The sequence below is a fragment of the Momordica charantia genome (assembly GCF_013281855.1).
Source record: "Momordica charantia cultivar OHB3-1 chromosome 8 unlocalized genomic scaffold, Mcharantia_2.0 BLBB01000008.1, whole genome shotgun sequence".
In the NCBI taxonomy this organism is placed as follows: domain Eukaryota; kingdom Viridiplantae; phylum Streptophyta; class Magnoliopsida; order Cucurbitales; family Cucurbitaceae; genus Momordica; species Momordica charantia.
Window position 1 is genome coordinate 2,624,425 of NW_028275166.1, and position 20,332 is coordinate 2,644,756.

At 33.1% G+C, this 20,332-nt stretch overlaps 3 protein-coding genes and 1 non-coding gene across 7 annotated transcripts; all 4 read right to left on the reverse strand.

Moving 5' to 3' along the window:
• Positions 1–107: 107 nt before the first annotated feature.
• LOC111004820 (AIG2-like (avirulence induced gene) family protein) lies at positions 108–6,217 on the reverse strand. Of its 4 annotated transcripts, none has more exons than XR_015792717.1 (7): positions 5,895–6,217; positions 5,554–5,626; positions 5,118–5,210; positions 4,201–4,284; positions 3,724–3,847; positions 1,993–2,104; positions 108–368 (listed from the first exon to the last, which is right to left on the reverse strand). XR_015792717.1 is itself a non-coding variant. In XM_088127243.1 (6 exons), exons 1-6 carry the CDS (start codon positions 6,056–6,058, stop codon positions 2,058–2,060), a joined length of 585 nt encoding a protein of 194 aa, XP_087983369.1. In that variant the 5' UTR covers positions 6,059–6,217; the 3' UTR covers positions 1,802–2,057. The 4 variants fall into 4 exon arrangements, 2 of the variants coding, with proteins under 2 accessions (XP_087983369.1, XP_022131718.1); XR_015792716.1 differs by lacking the exon at positions 108–368 and adding an exon at positions 1,802–1,903; XM_088127243.1 differs by lacking the exon at positions 108–368 and having other exon boundaries at positions 1,802–2,104.
• LOC148209383 (small nucleolar RNA snoR77) lies at positions 1,976–2,098 on the reverse strand. Its single transcript, XR_015793341.1, has one exon. It is a non-coding gene; the product is annotated as a small nucleolar RNA snoR77 (small nucleolar RNA).
• Positions 6,218–7,798: 1,581 nt separating the features above from the next.
• PBA1 (N-terminal nucleophile aminohydrolases (Ntn hydrolases) superfamily protein) lies at positions 7,799–12,131 on the reverse strand. The gene is made up of 8 exons (XM_022276431.2): positions 11,876–12,131; positions 11,089–11,165; positions 10,823–10,878; positions 9,916–9,988; positions 9,326–9,437; positions 8,908–8,981; positions 8,310–8,384; positions 7,799–8,195 (listed from the first exon to the last, which is right to left on the reverse strand). The coding sequence occupies exons 1-8, from the start codon at positions 11,982–11,984 to the stop codon at positions 8,064–8,066; spliced, it is 708 nt and encodes a 235-aa protein (XP_022132123.1). The 5' UTR covers positions 11,985–12,131; the 3' UTR covers positions 7,799–8,063.
• A 2,230-nt stretch (positions 12,132–14,361) lies between these two features.
• LOC111005209 (gamma-glutamylcyclotransferase 2-1) lies at positions 14,362–16,659 on the reverse strand. The gene is made up of 9 exons (XM_022276637.2): positions 16,449–16,659; positions 16,050–16,173; positions 15,889–15,965; positions 15,710–15,766; positions 15,571–15,627; positions 15,422–15,462; positions 15,242–15,313; positions 15,054–15,133; positions 14,362–14,956 (listed from the first exon to the last, which is right to left on the reverse strand). The coding sequence occupies exons 2-9, from the start codon at positions 16,156–16,158 to the stop codon at positions 14,757–14,759; spliced, it is 693 nt and encodes a 230-aa protein (XP_022132329.1). The 5' UTR covers positions 16,159–16,173; positions 16,449–16,659; the 3' UTR covers positions 14,362–14,756.
• Positions 16,660–20,332: the final 3,673 nt, after the last annotated feature.

The window sequence follows — 20,332 nt, forward strand, 5'->3', positions numbered from 1 at the left end:
AGGTTCCAAATTAATGACAAAAGTAAATTTTAAATATTCATTCATTAAGTATTGGAAAGCTGTTTAAATCTAAAAAGGTTTTTAGACGAGCGGAAGAGAAGCATACGTAGGACAATAGACCCAAAATCTATTATAGGCGAAAATCGCTGACCATCATTTCTCAAGCTTATTGTTTTGGTAGGATGGGCACAAGTGGAGACACACGCAAAGAATCGAAGTAGTACTAGTAGTAAAGGTACAGTTTCCTTCAACGACAAGATGATAGCTGCAATTTTAGTCCGTGCTTAGGGATTACAGTGGTTCAGCATAAAAAAGCCTACCTCCACTCTAGCAACTAGCAGCAGCCTTCTTTCTTTGTTTTGGAATTTCTGAGTTTTTCAAGTAAGTAGTACTTTAGGTATTTATACAATGGAGAAATCAGAAAAAAACAAAAAATTGAGGTAATTTTACAACTTCTTTTTCTATTACAACAGTAAATACAAAAAATGTTGCCTTTTGAGAGAGAGTTCTCTTCTTTATCAGAATAATCCAAGTAAAAATTTTAAAATAGAAAAGTGATTCAAATGTAATTGGATGTCCTGTAACATTATTGATTGTGGTGATTTACTATGAGGATGAGTAAAATACTGATCACAGGACACCATTGATATCGATTTTGATTGTACTAGAATTTCTTATAGACCAACATTAATTTTTATTGATTTTTTCTACTGATAGCTACAATCCTTATCTATTTTTTTCTTAGTACAATAAATTAGGGGTATGGGAGTTTGCACTTCCAAGCTTGAGAGAAAGGATAGAATAAATAAAGAAGTAACCAAATTGGCTCTATAATGAACTTTATGTTTGAGTTGAAAATATTGACCTTGTTTGTGTGTGATATTTTTTGGCCACCATATATCTTAACATTAAGCAATTTTTAGTAATTGGTTTAGTACATTTTTACTACATACCGACAGTTCCATGAAATTTACGAATCTTACCAAAAGTCAAGGATGTTGTGCAATGTGTCCTCATAATTTTTGTCCACGGCCAAAAGTCTTTTAAACCTATAAGTTACTTTGGCACTACATTTTCTATTTTGTTCTTTAAAATTCTTTCTATTTCGATTAGTAAATGCTTGGAATCTCTTAATCATACTAACTTAAGAAGTCTCTCACATTCAATCGATGAGCTAGTATAAAAAACTCTTCAATACAAATATCAGAAAGATTAACAAAGATATCACTCCATATAGGAGCGCTCATTAGAAATTACCCATTAAATTACATTATTAACGATTGTTACCTAGGTATTTTTTTCATTTAAATTTGAAGAAATATTAATTACAAAACAAAAATAATTAAACAACTTTAATTCTAATTTAGGCAAAATAGAAAGTGGTAGCTTATGGTCCCAAATTCCTTTTAGCTGTGTGAGTAACATTTTCTAGTTAGACCATTATAGAAGTGGTAAAACTGCAACCTAAAACTTGAGTAATTAAAGGTTGGTTCGGTAACTAATTTAATTTTAATTTTGGCAAAATAAAAAAGAAAGATGATCTAGGCTTAACTCTCTTCTTTTGAAGGTGAAACCACGATTTGGCTTTTGATTAATACTTTCTCAAAATATAAAACCGAACATTCAAATACAAAAACAAAATCTTAGCCAAATTATAAAAAATAAAAAATAAAAACTAAATTTTAAAAACCAAGATTTATTTCTATATTTTGGGAAATAAATTATATTTTAAAAAAGAATGATAATCAAAACAGAAATACCTTTCGAAAACAAAAAATAAAGTTGTTTCTGCGACTAGGGATCTCAAAGTTTAACGACTATTTCATCAAACTCTTGTTCCAAAGTCATTGAGCCATTAGCATCAATATAACAATTTCCACTCATCGATCAGAATGATCTGAAACTGCATAGAAACGATGAACAAAAAGACAATAAACTTGAAAGAACATCGAGATTTGATACTGAATCACAGAAAAATGTACTTATGCTTACTAGACCAGCTTCACAGAAAATCTCTGCAAGTCTGAAGAGCAAAAGCAATTCGATCTACGAGCAGCTTAACGCCTCCTTTGCCATGGAAGTTGCAGAGGGGCTGCCTGAATTACTACTCGAAAACAAAAACCAAACACAATCGATCGTAAAATCGAATCAAAACTTAAATCCAAGACCAGTAATGCTATAACTGAACTCGCAAAAAATTAATTCAGTATAAAAGGAAGAATGTATCAGCCTCAACAAAGATTTTCACGAGGAGAAAAGGCCGAAGCGAAAATGGGTGAAGAGGTTGAAAAGATGATGTAGGGAACTGCATTCATCTCTAAGGCATTCGAAATTGGCCAAAGAGCCAAACTCCAGTCCCATGAAAATGCGAAGCCTCTCAAACAAATTCTCCGATTAAGAGATCGAAAACAACGACAAGGAAAAAGAATAATTGTCAACCCTAAATTACAGAGATCTCCACCCAATGCTCCAAGCGTGATGGCGCTGTAAAATGCTCGGCCGAAACCCTAATTTTGTTCATTTGAGGGATGCATACATTCTATATATAGGGCATAGGCATCAGATCAAGTTACGATTTTGCCCTTTGAGTTTCATCTTTCCAGTTCGATCTCGTCTAAATCGAAATTCCGCAAGTACGAATTTTATTTATTTAATTTTTTTTTTTTTTTAGTATTTTCATATCGACGAAATTCGAACATTTTTTTAATGTTATAAAAAATAACTAATTATTTATATATAATTAATTGCAAACTATTTTTAAAAATAACCACTGTACATTTCTTTTGTTTGTTTTTGTACCATGAGAGGTAGGAGAACGAACCCACAACCGATATATGTCAATTACCATTCAACTATGCTCGTTTCTGGTCAGATATTTATTTTGTCTATACATTTTCAATTCGGTTATATTGTTTAAAAAATTACAATTTCATTAGATTTTATAATTCATCAATACACCTTTTTTTATTTTTTTAGACACTTTGTTACTGAGTTAAAAATATTTATCAAACAAAAAAATATACATTTCATTTAAATATATATATATGAAATTTAATATTTCAATATATTTTCAATACCATCTTTTTCAATGTTTGGGAAAATTAACACGTCATACAACATATCTGTGAATCATCGTAATAATAACATTGTAGAACCTTGAATTCAAAGATCTTTTATTCTCCTGCTATATTGAAATCTTTACTAATTCTAAAATGTTAAGGCTCTATTTATTATGTTTTTTATTTTTTTATTGAAAATTAAGCTAACCAGAGCACTATTTTCATCTATATACCATCCACAACTTTATTTTAATGATTAGAAAGCATCTCCAAAAGGAGGTTCAATCCCAATCTCCAATAGTTATCGATCACCACTCTTTGCCATGCTGACCATCAACTTTTCAGTTTTTTTTTTTCTAAACAGAAAATATATATATATATATATTTTTCTGCATTGCACTCAGTATTCTTCCACTGACAATATACTGTTTTTTGCAACTATCTTCCTTTATTTCTTCCTTTAAAAGCAAGCCCAGAGTAGTGAGACAAAAAAAAAATGAATTCAGTTTTTTGGAAAAGCCATGTTAATTACCTCTCTTCACCATGATATAGGAAGGAAGAGATGAGCAGCAATTGATCTCATCCTTCAAAACAGGACACCACCATAATCCAAAAACAAAACTAAGAATGAATTGATATCAAGGCATGAGAAGAGAGCCATCACCTCCTCCTTGAAGGAAGAAAGATTCATAAGTTGCCACTCTTGGCTTTGGCTCAGGCCGTTGCAACTCTGTCACGAATCCGGTCGTCATTTTTACGAAGTCGTCCATATGCAACCGTTTCCATTCCTGGTTGCGTGTGGAGACAAAGGCAACGGAAAGTTAGAGGGGTGGATCAGAATTTCGAACCAAAACCATTTTGAGTTCTTAGCTTTTGATCTATTATAGATAACAGTAGTGCTCATAATTGCTCCAAACCGAAGCACATTTACGACAAAGAATCTATATTACCAGATTAGGAGAGTTAACATAATTGTCACAACTTAAGAAAACACTTCTAGTCAAAGAACTCATGCCCCAGCACGAGTACAAAACGAACGAGAGCGAGAGGAAGAACAAAGCAAATGGCCATGCTGCATAAGCTTGCTACTAAAATTTATAACACATGTTGAAAACCAAGGAGCAAAGACCATATGTTTTACCTCAAAATTCCACTCTCCATACAAGTCTGGATCGCTTCTGTTGCTCCAGACATAAGTATGAGCTACAAGTCTCTCAGAACCATCCTGAGAAGAAAGGTAGGGGTTGTCCATGGAAATATACCAACAAACGGTCATAATCTAAGAAGTACAGTTACGGATATGAGATACGGATACGATAAGACACAAACATGGCGACACGTCATTTTCTAAAAATTTAGTATATGGATACACCAAGAATGCGCTTATTAAATATATATTTTTTAAATATATAACATTTCTAAACAAGAAGAAAATTCAAAATCAATAAGTTTATGCATCTTTATGATTAAAAGAATGAGTTTGATGTATTTTGCTCTTAAAATTTATTATTTTGTCCTATGTTACTATTGATACATATTTATCATACTTAACAAGTGTTTGATACGTGTCTAACAAGTATTGGATCCACATTCATTTCGTACAACTAGTATATGACACACGTCTATGAGCTAATAAGTGTTCAATATGTGTCCAATAAGTATCCAAATGTCCAATACATGTCAAAAACAGACATGTTACCCAAACTGAAGTGTCTACCCTTCTTAGGTTATACATTAAAAAATATCACCTGGGCCAAGATACATGATACATCCATTGCTGACTATCTACATTAATTCTGAACAATGCATGCATTAGTACTCAAGTGAACTTCTAATGCCTCCTACATTTAATTGACTACTCGTACACAGCAACACTTGAAGAAACTTCAAAACTAAATGGTCATTCAATGACAGGCAAGGAGTTCAAAGCACCAGGCAGGGCATATCCAAATATCTTCTGTACCTTCTAGATCACTATCCCCAATTAATTTTCTTAGTACTTATACTTACAAAATAAAATGGGTTTGCAAAAACGAGCAGTTAAGATCCAATATTTACCACCAAGGAAACCTCAACAGTGCTTCTTTTATATTCAACATCTTCAAATGTATCCAAAATATCCAGTTCAGGATTTGTGATGCCCAAGAGGACCTGCAAATGAACATTGTTTCTCCTGATGACAAGACGATAAAAATTTACCAGGCGCCATGTCCATGTCTATGTTGAAATATAGATTACATAGCAAGCTAAAAAGTCTTATGAATGCTAACCCATAATGAGACCAGTTGCAATTTGATTTAATATGAAAATTCCCCCAATGAACTCAAAATTATAGAATTTAATGGTTGGTGATGGATAACTACTCCAGCTAGAAATGTATTCATTTACGAACTAACAAAAGAATGAGGCTGCTGCACTAAAATCGTGACCAATTTAAATTGTTAAGCTAAAATAGGAGAATGCCTAAGAAAAGAAGAAAGAACATGTCACACACCTTTCCGGCAACTCTCTTGTTCTCTACGGGCAAAATAGCCGGATACACACGTCCTTTGATGCTAAATCTATGACTGCAGATTCAGAACAACAAATTTCCATAACAAATTCGCGCATGTGAATCCGTAAATGATTAGACGATGAACATTCAAAAGCAACATGGCAGGCTCATTTTCCTCATTAGTGTAGATACCAAATATGCAATAAACGGCACGATTTATTAGCCTAAGAAGTTACGAAGTCAAATTCGTACAAAAAATCACTCCGTTCATTTTCATTCTCAATTCAGACGAAGCAATGAAGCGACTATAGATAGAAAAGAGTAGGTAAGAACAGACTGACTAGCCATTGAGAACAGCAGAGGACGACTGAGGAATGCGCTTCAAGAGAACACGAACAACATCATCTGCTAAGAGGCTTCCATAGACGAAAACGTTGTGAAGGTTGTGCAATTGATCGGGAGGAGAAGCGGCAACCACGACCGGCGACGGCGCCGTCGAACTCATCTTTCGCCGGAAGCGCGATTCGCAGTGGAGCTGCTGGATTAAGGGGAAGGAGATGGGAAACGAGAGAGAAGCGATGAGATTCCACGGCACAGGCGGAGCATCAGCTTTTTCTGTAGATCGTCCACTCCACGAGTTTAACGATCCTTTTTTTAAAGACTAAATAATATATATTTGTCCCAAATATTTTAGAATTATCATTATGTATTGCAATATCATTGAAGTTGAATAATTGAATGATTATATAACAATAATTAAATGTATATATATATATTTTTTCTAGAAAGATTAAAAATATATTATTTTATATGACTTTCTTTTGTTTATTTTAGAAGAATTTGCTTGGTTAGTCATGACTGATGACAGAGAAACATTTTACTATTGTCAACCGCCATCATACTTTATTTGTTTACATGATAATCTTATCATTAAAGATTATCTTTATAAATAAATTTTAATGTTAATGTTCGGTGGATCTAACATCATTTTTTGTTTTTTTTTTTTACAATTGTTCTACTTTCACTTCTTAGTCGTATTTATTTTCTTGATATATATATATATATATATATACATACATACTTTTCCTTTTACTCAATTTAAACATCCACCAAACATTATTTTAATACAACAATCATTTTTTAAATTTTAACAGCGACCAAATTATTAGTGATGCTCAAATTAATTGATTAATTTGGACAGATGGTCAATGATGTGTGAAAAACGATATTTCCGTTTTTGCGATAAAGCAAAGAAGTGAGTTTAGTTTTTTTTTTTTTAATTTTTTTAAATGCTAATCCAAGTATATAATTGTTCCAGGGTCAATAATTCAACCTCTGATCTCGGATTAAAAATTAAAAGAATTATTTTCTCAATGGACCAATCTATCCGGAAAATGAAAAACCAATGCAAAAACAAATGTTTTTACACACCAAACTAATTACTCAAAATTAAAAAATAAAAAAAATCTACCAAAACTAAACCAAGTAAATATTTTTTATTTTATATTTACAAACCATATCGACCACACATTACACAACCAAATCAAACAAAAAATTTCTTTTAAAAAGAAAAACCAAAGATTAAGAATGCAAATCAACCAAAGAAATGGGGAAAAAACTAACAAACGTTACCAAATCAAGTCAATTTAAAGTATACATTACTTGTCATATAGTTCGATTCTCCATGGGATAAAACAAAAACAAAAACAAAAAAAAATATCAATTGGGAAATTGGTTCAATTTCAAAGAAAACAATTTATATTTTTCTCAAACCCAAATACCAATTTTGGAAAAGAAAAAAAAAACAACTTAACGCCCCTTACTAGTAATGCCAATTACGACAATTAAGGGTATTCAGGAGGCATGGTAGAGAAACCTTCCCGTCTTCGTTCCCACCCCATTTCAATCTCCATTCCCACAAAATTTCCCGCTATATTTTACAGGAATCAGGCAAGGATTCAGACTTCTGGGAGATCGAGTTCGTGAAGGAAATTATCCTCCCTTTATTATTATTTCTAATTATAATTAAATCTTTCATTTTGTACGAAGAATCATCGTTAAAAGGAAAAATTATTAAACCACCTAATAAAAATATTATATTTTTTATATTAAAAAAAGGGCAATGTGGGAAACAGGACAAAATGTCTCCCGTCTGCGCCCCATGGGATCCTAAACAGGAATTCTCTGTCCCCTTTAGAGCAGGGTTGGGAAAATGAACATCCCTAATGATACTCGTAATCCACCATTATAACAACAATATTGCAATCTTTTCATCTGGTAGCAGTAAGCAAGGGTGTGTAGATTCAACCATTGTACACTAAAAATTCATGCAAATAGAACGTAATTAGGTTTACAAAGAGGTACTAAAACGGGAAAAAATGCAATTAACCAGTCTTCTTTTCCTTTCTCTTTTTCCATTTTTTTCCTTTTTCATTTTCCAGGAAAGTAGAATTGGCCTAACCAGATAACAACTACCAGCAGCACTTTTAGCAAAGATCCCTGCATTGGCATTATATGTTCATCGGTTCGGGACTAGAAGCATTCAGAACATCCAGCAATGAATTTTTAGGCTCTATTTCCTCATGCCATAGCGGAAGCTGGTCCCCAGGATAGAATTTTCTTGTCACTCCCTCGGAATTTATCTGCAAAAATGCCCGAGTTTACACTACGCTTCCTCGCAACAAGAACAATAGATTGTACATGTACGTGTTTTAAAGTAAAGTAACAGATTTTGTGATAAAAGGACATTATCTTACAGTAACAGTACGAACAACACCACCACTAGCACCATCTCTGGCTATGGCAAGAGAAACCGCCTTGACCACCAATTGCTGCAAATGATAGTAAACAATCAGAAAAATAATCAAATCGACGAAGTTTAACCAGTAAATCTTCTTGCACTGAATAATGAAAAAATAGACAGAAAGTAAGCTCAGCCGATTTGCTTTAGCCGTAGGAAGTGTGCATAGGATTCAATCTTTTGCCTCAGAGTTTGCATATTAAGTAGTGCTTCCTTTAAAGTGGTTAGAGAGAAGTATTGCACTTGAGAGTGCTAAGAGAAAAAGAATTAACTGCTCAACTTTAAGTATTTTACTTAATTAGTGCTCCCTTCAAAAGTACTTATTAAAAGAAAAATAAAGTATTTTACAACTTTTCTTAAAAGTCGTAACTACTAAAAATAAAGTCTCTTACAGGTAAACTTCCAACTATGAGGAATGAAGAACAGGTAAATAATCATATATTTAGTAGTGGTCCGAGCCCAAAAGAAAACACTCAGAAAATAATATTGTCAGCAAGCAAGAAGCATGACAATGCAGAACCTTTAATTCAAAAATAATAGTAGTATACAAATACCTCAGCTTCTTCCCTGATCATTCCTTCTCTCCAAGCTTGATCAAAAAATCCATACAAATAACTGGAGCCAGATCCTGTAAAATAACAAGTGGAACCAGGTAATGGTCATACTTGTAAGTTGCAAGCAGAGAACAAAGGATTTTAACAGCAAATGTCAGACATCTAATATCCAAAAGAAAAATGTAGGAGGATATTTTCTTGACTAAAGCACTTCCATGCTTGAGAACCCTATATGGGTTCAGTTTAACAAGAACCAGATTCCGAATCATGAAAAACCAAATACAACTCGTTCATTCAAGGATGATAAAGCAGAAGATCATATCATAAAACTTGCATATAAACACACAAGGATACCAGGAAAGAAAAAAGTCACCAAACCTCGTTATTTTCTATAAGCAATTGGTAAAAAAGGTTTTACCTCCAATAGCAAATGGCTGCTCTATTATTGTTCCACCAAGAGGAATACCATAGATTCGACCACCGTCATACTTGTCCCATCCACCAACAATAAGGCCAGTTTGTAACATATCCTGCCCATTCGAACAAATGACATTGATGTTAAAGCATGGGTTCAATCTGAATCAAGAACAAGATTATAGCCACACTCAACATAGCAAATGCCAAATAGCAGCTTCAACAGGTCGTATAGCAGTCGCCCTTTAGAGAAAAGAGAAGGGTCCTATGGATCAATATGATTTTGGCTATTTTATGGCCCTGGTTGGAAAGAAACAGTAGGATTTTCTATGAATGAAAAGGTTTCTCTTGTCTTGCTATATGTGATTATTCTATTTCCATGATTTTGGCAAATCGGATAGCCCTTTTCTAACTCCTTGGCTGGATTGGGACAATTTGCAATCTTTCAATGAAATGTTATTTTTAAATAGCATCGCCCGAACTCGAACGGGAGACCTTCAGTGTGTTAGACTGAAATGTTATTGTTTCTTATCCAAAATAGTTATACATATTTTACCAGGCAATAATTCTGAACAAACTAATATGAGCCCCTACCTTGTTGTTATATGATAATAGCCTGACGAGGTTTGCAGCCACTTTAACAGTAGCAGGCTGGCCAAGCTGTATCCTGTGCATCAAAGGTAAAATACAATCAGTAAGAGCTCAACATGTAAAAATTTGAATATAAATTCAAGTGGCTTCATTACTTATATCACATAAATTAATATTAGCAAAAACTAAAACCAGAAATCACAGAAATGAGTACAATCATCTTCGGTGACTTGTCAGCAAAGAGAAAATTATGAAACTGAGGTAGTAAAAGCAATTTAGTATTAAAAAGAATAATAATAACAAAATCAAGATTATCAGCAGCAACATATTTTAAGATAGATCGTACAACAGAAATTTTAACATATTTTGAGATCACTTATCATTTCAAAAAAAGAGGGTGGATAGACAGGTACATTTACCTAGAGAAGTACTAAATAAAAACCATATTTAATGAATCCCAAATTACACATTCCTACCAGATCAAGCATATCTAGTGCTATAACATTAATCATCAGGACGACATGACCTATACACTGAGTATTTTCCTTACCGATCTAGTTAACATATTGGTCAGTCATCTTAATAAGTAAAGGAAAAATCAAGTCATTGCCCTTCTTCCTCCAACACCTTCATCATTAATTCATGGGTCAAATTAATTTTATAACACAGAATAATTTTTATCTCTTTCATACAATTTTTTTTTTCCTTTCATACAGTATTTTATCTCTTTCATACATTATTGAAAACCACTGAGAAAAACAGACGAAAAGTAATGCAGTTGCTACCAGATCCTTCCAAAATCAATCACAAATATTCAAGCAAAAAAATAAAATCGCTCGAAGTGATCAAGTTACGTTTAGCCAACATTTCAAAGTTGCAACATAACATTTTCAGTAATTAAAGCACTCACGTATGCTGATGAAGGAAGTGACGCACATAATCAGAGACAATTTGTGAATCTGCAGCCTGCAAGAGGCACAAAATAAACCATTAATGAAACAAGAGAAAACACCTATGAACTGAGCCACTCTTACACATTTTAATTATAGAACGAGAAGTTAAAAGAAAAAACTTGAGAATTTAAGGCAAAGCCAACCAGAGCAAAAACTATTGAAGCCTTTTCACCATCAAAATCGACAGACAGTTCAATATGTGAAATAACAGAAATGGAAATACCGAGCCAGACCGACAAACATAGACGTTGTCAGTGAGCTTTGTAATCTTGTCTGATGCACGATTAGCCACATAGACACCTATCACAAGGAAAATAAAAAATAAGCCAACATCAACACAGCGCAAGAAAGCAGGCACGTACAAGAAAAGGCCGGAAAGCACCAACTAAGATTCATTTTACCATTTCAAGTGTAATTTTGTTATTTAAGATAGCTACGGAGTTGGAAAAAAAAATGTTTTCAGGATAAAAAGCTAAGAAAAACATAATTTGGTAGCTGTTATTTACAAGTTACTTTTTCCTCCACTACATAATTTTGTGAATAATGTAGTTCGTTTATTGCCTCCCATACATAATTTTTCTGCACCCATCGCGGAAGCAAACAATTAATTTTCAGTAAAGCATGTCATTTTAAGCAGCTGAGCTTGGAAAAAGCCCGCCTAAATTTTAGCCATGTAATCCTCTGAAAAATGCAGGAGATTACATAGAGAGGATCGAACCTGTCACTAGATGCCAATCAGGGGGAAAAATTACGCGAGAAACCAACCCTTTCTATGATTACATCTACTCATAAAAACTCAAAACAACTAACGTCAAGCTTAATTCCAAGTCTGATGGATACAAAATGACTTGCTTCCAAGGTCGAGAGACCAGAAAATCAAAAATCAGCAAACTACAACTTCCCTCCACTAGCATTTAATCATTTCAAACATTTCTTGACCATAATATTCGTATAAAAGAAGACTAGCACGCTCAGAAATTAGGGCTACAGAGTAGATGAGAAAAATTTACCAGTGCTGGTACGAGAATCGGCGCCGAGGACGACGCCGCCGTCGTAAGTGACGCCAATGATGGTGGTACCCATGGAGTGAGGAGCATTGAGATCCATGTTAAGATCCATTGCGCGAGAGGAGACTCCAAAGAAACCAAAGCGATGTTCAAAGAAGGTCGTGAAAGAGGCTGGATTGCCGGAGAATGGAAGAACTGGATTTTGATGGTGGGGGCTTTTGTTCTTCGACCTTACTTCTCCATCAAGTTGTTTTTTCCTTTTCTTTTTTTTTTTCTTTTTACTTCAGGAGTTTACTCGTGGTGTTATGGGCCCGAGCTTTCAAACTGGGCTCCGATTGAGGCCCACATTCGAACTAGTGCTATTAAAGCCCACGGTGGATAGCACTGTCGTAAAATTCCCAATTCTAAATTAATTGTATTTTCTTTTTCCAACTTCCATATTTTAGTACTAATTACCACCATAAAAAAAAAAATGGACAACTATGATGAATGCATAAAGAAAGAGATAGGAAATATGATAAATATACCCGAGTTTTATCCATTTTGTTTTGGATAAATAAATTAAATGAGTATATATTGAATCACCATGGCAGTTAGCACCTCAAATCTCAAATTCTAAATCATACTCGTTACTTGAATATTTAAAATCTAATATCATTAATTAATTGTAATTAGTTAACAACTTTCATCATTTTAAGAACAAGATTGTTGCTTCCACATATTACATTTTTTTTTCTAAAGAAAGTTACATTGTTTCTATAATTATGTGTGGGACAAAACGTAATAAGGACGACAATGGTGCGGGATGGAATTCGGGATGTTTTTTTTTTTTTAATATAACATGGTATTCATACCTCCGACTTCAAAAAGAGTAGATGTCAATTACCACTTATATGGGATATGAGAATGCATTATGTATTATTAATCTTGCAAGAATCCCTACTTTTAGACGATGGATCGAGATTTCTAATAAAGGAAAAATGTTGCTTTGTATTTATTTGGAACAAAAGTTAGTTAAATATCAATAAGTAAATTTAAGATGCATTTTGTATAGAAAAATAAGTATTTTATTATTTTCTACTAATATAGTTAGTTTTCAAATATAGTTGACATTTTTATATTTGATTTGATAGAAAAAGTCAGTATATTGACTAATAATTGTCAAAAATATGAGGGAAATTTTTGTTGTCATCCCCATTTCAAATAGAAATATGAAGGGGTAAAACTTTGTCATTTCTATTGAACAATTTTCTCAGCAACTTTACTCCATAATCAATAAAATTGAGTTCACAAAAGGGAGGGAAAAAAGTGACCTAAAGAATTCCAAATAAAATCTATTATTTTTAAGAGGTCATAAATTTTAATCCATACCCACCTACACTTGTGATGTTTTCATTTTAAAATTAATTTAATTAAGAGAAATCAAAGTGTATATGATTTACAATAGATTATTTCTCCATAACAATTGTTCATAAATATTTTTGAACAAAGTTGCTATAACATAACTATCTCTGATCAGTGTGGAATGTCCATTTGAAATTTGTATACCTCTAATAACTATAGAGTATAAATTTGAAATATATTTTGGAACGTGACTTAAATGATATATTACTAACTACATTGCAATGTCCTCTTCCAATAATTTATTTAAGCAAGTAATGTCATCACCAATAAGCAATGAGCGAGTTCCTTTAAAAAAAAAAGTACAATGAGCGAGGTATATTATTAATACAACAAGGATGGAATTATTCGAACTCATGACTTATTATTTATGTATCAATTATCACTGAATTAAGCTTATGTTGATTGTATATCCATTTAATCATTTATGATTACAATATCAAGGATATTATTTTACTTTATCATTTATTGGACTACATTACAAGTTATTTACACAAAATACACGATACTCTTTCCAGCGTAAGCATCAGTTTGAAAAAATAATGTTATTGTATCGACTCAAAACTTTAGTCTAATAAAGTTAAGATCAAAACTTTAGTTTAATAAAGTTCACATTTAACTCATTGAATCTAGGAGTTAAAATTTTCACCCTATTATTATATTATAAAATACCTTCGAACTTAGGTTATTATTTTGTTTTAGGTTAACACGTGAGGTGCTTCTTTAAAACACTGAGAATGTGTGAATTCTAACTTCTGAATTCTAACTTCTAAAACTAAATGTGTGAATTCTTATCTTCTAAAACTTATCTTACTCGATTGAACTATGTTCAAACTTCTAAAACTTATTTTACCCGATTGAACTATGTTCAAGTTATTTTACCCAATTGAACTATATTCAAGTTGACTTTTATACTTTACACCATCATAAATTTAGTTTTAATTAATCATCAATTGCATATATCATCCACAAAAGTTAAAGTTTTCTCCCAAGTTTATACTTTAAATATCTTGCCACTTGAGATATCACTAATCAACCATATCACTAATCAACCATGCACCCTTAGACAAGAAAAATACACCATCAAATAAAACTCTGAAACCACTTGTAATTTAAATTTGTATTCGGCTGATGAGGTAAAATCATTGTTAGCAACTCAGTCTCCAGCTATAACTCTCATATTTCAAAATGGTGAAGAAAACTCATTAATGGAGGACACGAGAGTTGTGAGAAGAATCTCTGAATCTTTAAAATGGTCAAAAGCTAGGTGTTGATGGCGGCTCTAACAACGCAGAAGCAGAGAAGAAGAAGAAGAAAAAAAAGAAGGCTCTATTGGGTCAGATCAGAAACAGAGAGTTTAATGAATCAAAGAAGAACAGCTCCAGAAGAACACAGGAGGAGGAAGAGTGGCAACATGGTTCTCTTATCTTAGCTCTAGAGTTAGCTTAACTTTCACTTTTCACTACACCAATCTTTCCCATTTCTAAGAATCCATGGCCACCGCAGTTTCTGCTAGCGGATGCACCTGAATTCCCGAGATGAAGGACATGAAAGGCAGGTGTGCCGCCATCGGTCCAACCGCCTTCTTCTTGGTGTCCTTCATAATCATCCCCTTTCCAACCACCATCCCGAGGACTTTCCTCACTTCGTTCGCAAGCTCGATCACCATATCGTCTTCGTGGCCTGATCAGACATACATATAGTAAGTATTGACCCAAATGGTTGTCCATACCAATCATCACATCAGAAAGCAATTTTAGTCTAGGAATTGGATCATTACCGATATCGAACAAGGCCTTCTCTAAACGGAATAGATAGTCTCTGTTGTTCCCACATGGGCCAGATGCAGTTGCAATTTGGCTGAAAAATTAGTAAATGAGCGTTTTAGAAGGAACCCATTTAAAGGGGAAGTAGACCATTGCAAGAACAGTGTTAAAATAACAGATAGTCTAAGCTTCTGCCATTTACCTAGCCATATCCTCCAAGGGAGCTGGTCCTAAGTAGTACTTGTTTAGTGATTTATCAAACGTGGATGTGAAACTGCATACATAAATGTGAAACTTATCAGACCAGGAAAACAGAGATGTTCTTGTTCACCTTGTCCCGAACAAAGATTAACAATTGGTTGTGTTAAAGAAAAAAGCTTACACTAAAACTCCTGTCAATGTGGGTTCCATGGAGTTTTCGTCCTGAATCAAGAAAGAAAATAGAAAGGAAATAAGAAGAGATAATTCAAGAAGTAATCAATAGAAACTCAGTTAATACTGAAGAAAATTCTCTCATGGCCTTAGCCTTACCTTGTAAAAGTTTACAATAGTCTTTTGGTCATATTCACACTCTCTTCTCTCCAGATACTACACATTGCAAAGGACAAAAAAGGGTTAGGGAATAAATTCTGGTTTTGAGTGAAATTAAAGTAAAAATTGAGGGATATACCTCCATGGCCACTCTCTCTCTTTCAGGACCTCCACGGATGCAAAATGCAGCACCCCACTAACAGAAAGAAGGAAAAAAAACACTAATCAGGCAAGGCCACAAAAATTTTGGCATCATGGAAATTGAAAACAATGAATAAACTCATGAATGGATACTGGAAATTATGGATGAAATCTTACGCAAATGGATCCTTCTTTGGGTTCCAGCGTGAGAGTTCTAGCAGGGTGTTCAGGTGTACCTCTGTGGTCAATACAAGCTGTAGAACGGGAAATGGGATATTAGAAAACTTTTGTTGACAATAATGAATGTTGAAACTTCAAATGTTGATGAAGAAACTTACCAAGGTCAAACACGCGCTTATAATCTCTAATGAAACCAATCACTTTCTCATCGAAGTCAAATCCCGGATTCCACACCAGAGAACCGTAGCCAAAAACCCAAAGAACCATGACGGAATCGAGATCCTGCAAGAACAATTTCCCCAAACCAAAATCAATCAATTAGGGCAGTCAACATCCAAACCCCTCACTTTTCACTCTGTTCCAGAAATCCAGTAATTAAGTTTTGATCAAAAGCTCGTCTAGTACTTGAAGTTGAAGAAATTGAAAAGAAAATAGAAAGGCGTCGAAACGGAAATCCACAGGCAAACCACCAAACGGAGATTCCGGCGAAAAAACAAAATCACATCATTCGAATCGGAAAACGTGGAGAGAGAGAAAAGGGGGAAACCGATTCTTACAAGAACTCCGGAAAATTCTCCCGATACAGCACGAGACGAGGCCCGATCAAAAAGAAATCCCCTGATCAGCTTGAGAGAGAGCGCAAACGCAAGAAAAATGGCAGCAGGAGAGAAACGAAGAGAAGAAAAATTAGGGCGTTTCTCTCTGCACCGCCACCGTTTGGTTGTTCTTCTTTGAGGCTCTGCTTCTGCGCGGTTGTGGGCTGAGGAAGCCGACCAAATTTATAGCCAATGTCTCCCAAAACGGAAACCCATGCGCCATGGATGTCGCCCCCTTTCATGCATGTGCATGCCCATTTATCATGCATCCATAACATTTGTATGACCATTTTTAATCTTCTTTTTAATTTCTAATAAATTCCATTTGGCTTCTAGGTAAAAAATACTAAAAATAATTTATTCTTAGTGCGAAGGGTAAAAGGTAAAATCAAAAAAACATGAATTATGGTATGTATTGAGAGCGAGTGTACAACATGTATAGTCATTACCATGCGCGGATGCACTTCATTATCACCATGCATCATGCACAATAAACTTGTGGTGAAAAAATTAGTTGAGTGGAAGAAGGAAAAATGAGGAAAAAATGGAAGTTCGTTGAACCTGGACGGGTTATCGGCTGTTGAAACATTTCCGAGTCTACTCTCGATTGAAGGCATGACTGTTTTCTTTTTTCTTTTCTTTTCCATATTTTTCGGATTTGATTCAATGAACCTGGACACTCTCATGCCTAATAAGAACAAAATATTAATTGAATTTATTTTCTCCCCAATCAACTCTCCCTTTGATTGGAGTTATTTCAAATCAGGAAGTTAGATTTGGAAATTGTGTTCTTTATTTTTCTTTATTTGTTAAGATATATATATATATATTAACAAGTAAATTAAGCTTCCATCTGGCTGTTCAACTAACGTTCACAAATCTATTAAAATATACAATATAAAAGCTAATTATATTGAACTGGACACTATGTCTTTTTATTTATTTACATAATTAATTTTCTAAAAAGAAAAGAAAGATAATCAAAATTTTATCGTTTTATCTATTTATCTTATTTTATTTGTTTTTTTATGAAATCTTATTTTATTTGTTAACTTTATATTTGTTTAATTACTATTTGTCTAAAACTAATAGATTGACTTTTAAGTTATAATAAATGCAATTAAACCATCTACCATTATAGGGTTCGAGCAGAGAAGAGAGAAACCACGAAGAATTATTTTTATTTATTTATTATTATTGAAAAGAAACTTCGTCAAAGAAATCATTAAGACTACAAAAATTTGATGGTAAACTTCTATACACACTAACTAATCTAATTTGAGAAATTTAACAACCACACAAACGTGTGACCCAAGTTGAAAGTCTCCCTACCAATAGAGTAGGTAGCACCATTAGAGTCTCTGAAAATGAGGAAGAAACAAAAATCTTCAAATGACATCGCCAGAATGTTGATTTCATTAATCAAAAGTTCAGCATCACCTTGTCCAGCAAAAGACTCATGTATCATGCTGATAGCTTCTTTGATTCAACTATAGCTTTTACTGGTCCTAATTGTTGAGCTAGTTTCATCCCCTCATGAATGGCAAGAAGTTTACTCAATAGAGGGTCTGTCACTGTGTGAGTGTTCCCCATTGTCGTACAAGTACTAGATCTATCATCCCGTATCAGAATTCCAATTCCCAATCTTCAATTTGCACATGCAGTATCCGAATTAATCTTGACCATGTCCATCGGATGAGGCATTCACACACATCCGATATCCCCTATATGACGTCCCACCCAAATCAGGGTTGTTCTGCGAGGTAAATCCTTCCATGTACTCGATAATCCATAAGGCTTTCGATGAAACATGAGCATTTGTCCTTTTGTGAATTGTGAAATTCATATCATTCGAAAGTGCTCAACATATCATACTTCGCAAGGTTAATTATGAAGTTGAGAGCATATTCATCCAAACGAACATCAATAAAACAATCATTAAAATGTTGCTCAATCGCTACATTTGAAAGTAGAAGATTTCATATATGTCGAGCCCGGTGTTTAGCAAAATGTTAATTTTATTTGTTAAAATTTGTATAGTTAAAATAGAAAATAAAAAATATTAAAATCAATCTAACTTTTATTTTTTTTCGTTTTAGCGTACTGAATCATCAATATTAAAAGCGATAATAATTATCTAATTCATTGAATTACACTGCAATTATTCAAAAGTTTAATTTCAATATCAACTTTTTTTTAATCAGCATAATTCTTTTAGCATAAATTATAACAAAAAGAATTGGAGTCAAACCATGTATTTTTTTAATACAACATGTGACAAGGAGGATTCGAACTAACAACCTTCCAGTGGTATATAATTTTCTTAATTTATTAAACTATGTTTAAATTAAACCAATTTGTTTATAATGTGAACACCAACAAAAGAATATATATATATAATTCTTTTTAGTACAATACATATATATATATATATATATATATATATATATATATATATATATATAACCGGTTTGATGGGCATGAACATAGTACACATGTGATTAAATCCACTCGTTTTTTGGGTTTATAAAAGGAGGGGTAATTTTGGCAAAAACAAATTTGCTTTTGGTTGCATTGAACGGACCAACTTTTTTCTGGCACACGAAACTGGAAACTGGGTGGAAGTTCGAAAGACACGCAAAAGATAATATAAAATAAAAGCTATAATTATAAAGTTTGGTGTCATGTGTTGGAGAGTGAGCACGTGCTTCTGTTTGTTTTTGACGTTTGGACATTGGAATTGGACCACGTGACTGCTCGCGTCCTTTTCCTGTTTTTAATATATTTTCTCTTTCTTTTCCATTTTTTGGCAAACTATTTTTATAGTTAAATAAATTTGAAGGGGTTGGATTCGTAGGGTGGATGAAAAAAAAATCTAACATTAATTAGGGAATAAGATGAATTTAAGTAAAGTTGTCATTTTAAAATTAGACTTTCATTTTGTTAGATGTTATATGTGGGGGTGGGGATTTAAACTCATGATCTATTAATCAGAGATACGTGTCTTAACCGCTTGAGCTATGTTCGATTTTGACGAAGCTGTCGATTTAAAAATTCAAAAACCTACCGACACAATTAAAAAAATATATCATTGTATTAATGAGAAAATATCAGCGGGAAGGAGAGATCATTTGGGCCGCATCCAAAATAGCGTCAATCTCATTAAAGGCCCAAGAGCCAATTAGGAAAAAAATGAAGACCACGAGATTGAAGAGAGATGCTTCAGCCCCTCATTAGCAAGAGAATGTGCAAATTTGTTGAACTCAGAAACATCCAAAAATTAATTGATTCAATTTTGTATATAATATGTTTGTGAATATAATATAATATATATATATTTATATTTATATTTATATTTTAAATGAATTTTAAAATATTTACAAACCTATTAAAATAAAATTGATAGTTCGCATAGATATGCTTTTAAAATAATACAAAATTACAGGCAGCTCCTAGATACCACTTTGGAAGTTCATTGACTAATCTTGTAATTTAACCTCAACAATCAAATAAGAGTGCTTAGATTAGATTTTGTTATTTATTTAATAAAATTTCAAATGGTTTATATTTTAATTTTTGGCTTTTATAAATGTTTATTTAATTCAACATTTTTTTTAAATTACCAGAAGATACTTGTTATTATCCCTCAGAGTTTTTCATAAAATAATTTACCATGAAACAAAATAATTGTGTTTTTAATGCTAAAATATAAAAATTAAATTCATATATGATAAATAAAATATTGGGATCTAAAACAGGGCGTAAACCAAAAAGATTATTACCTAACCAAGTTTAACCAAACCAGATATAGTAGAGAGGTTAACCAAACCGGCACCAAACATTGC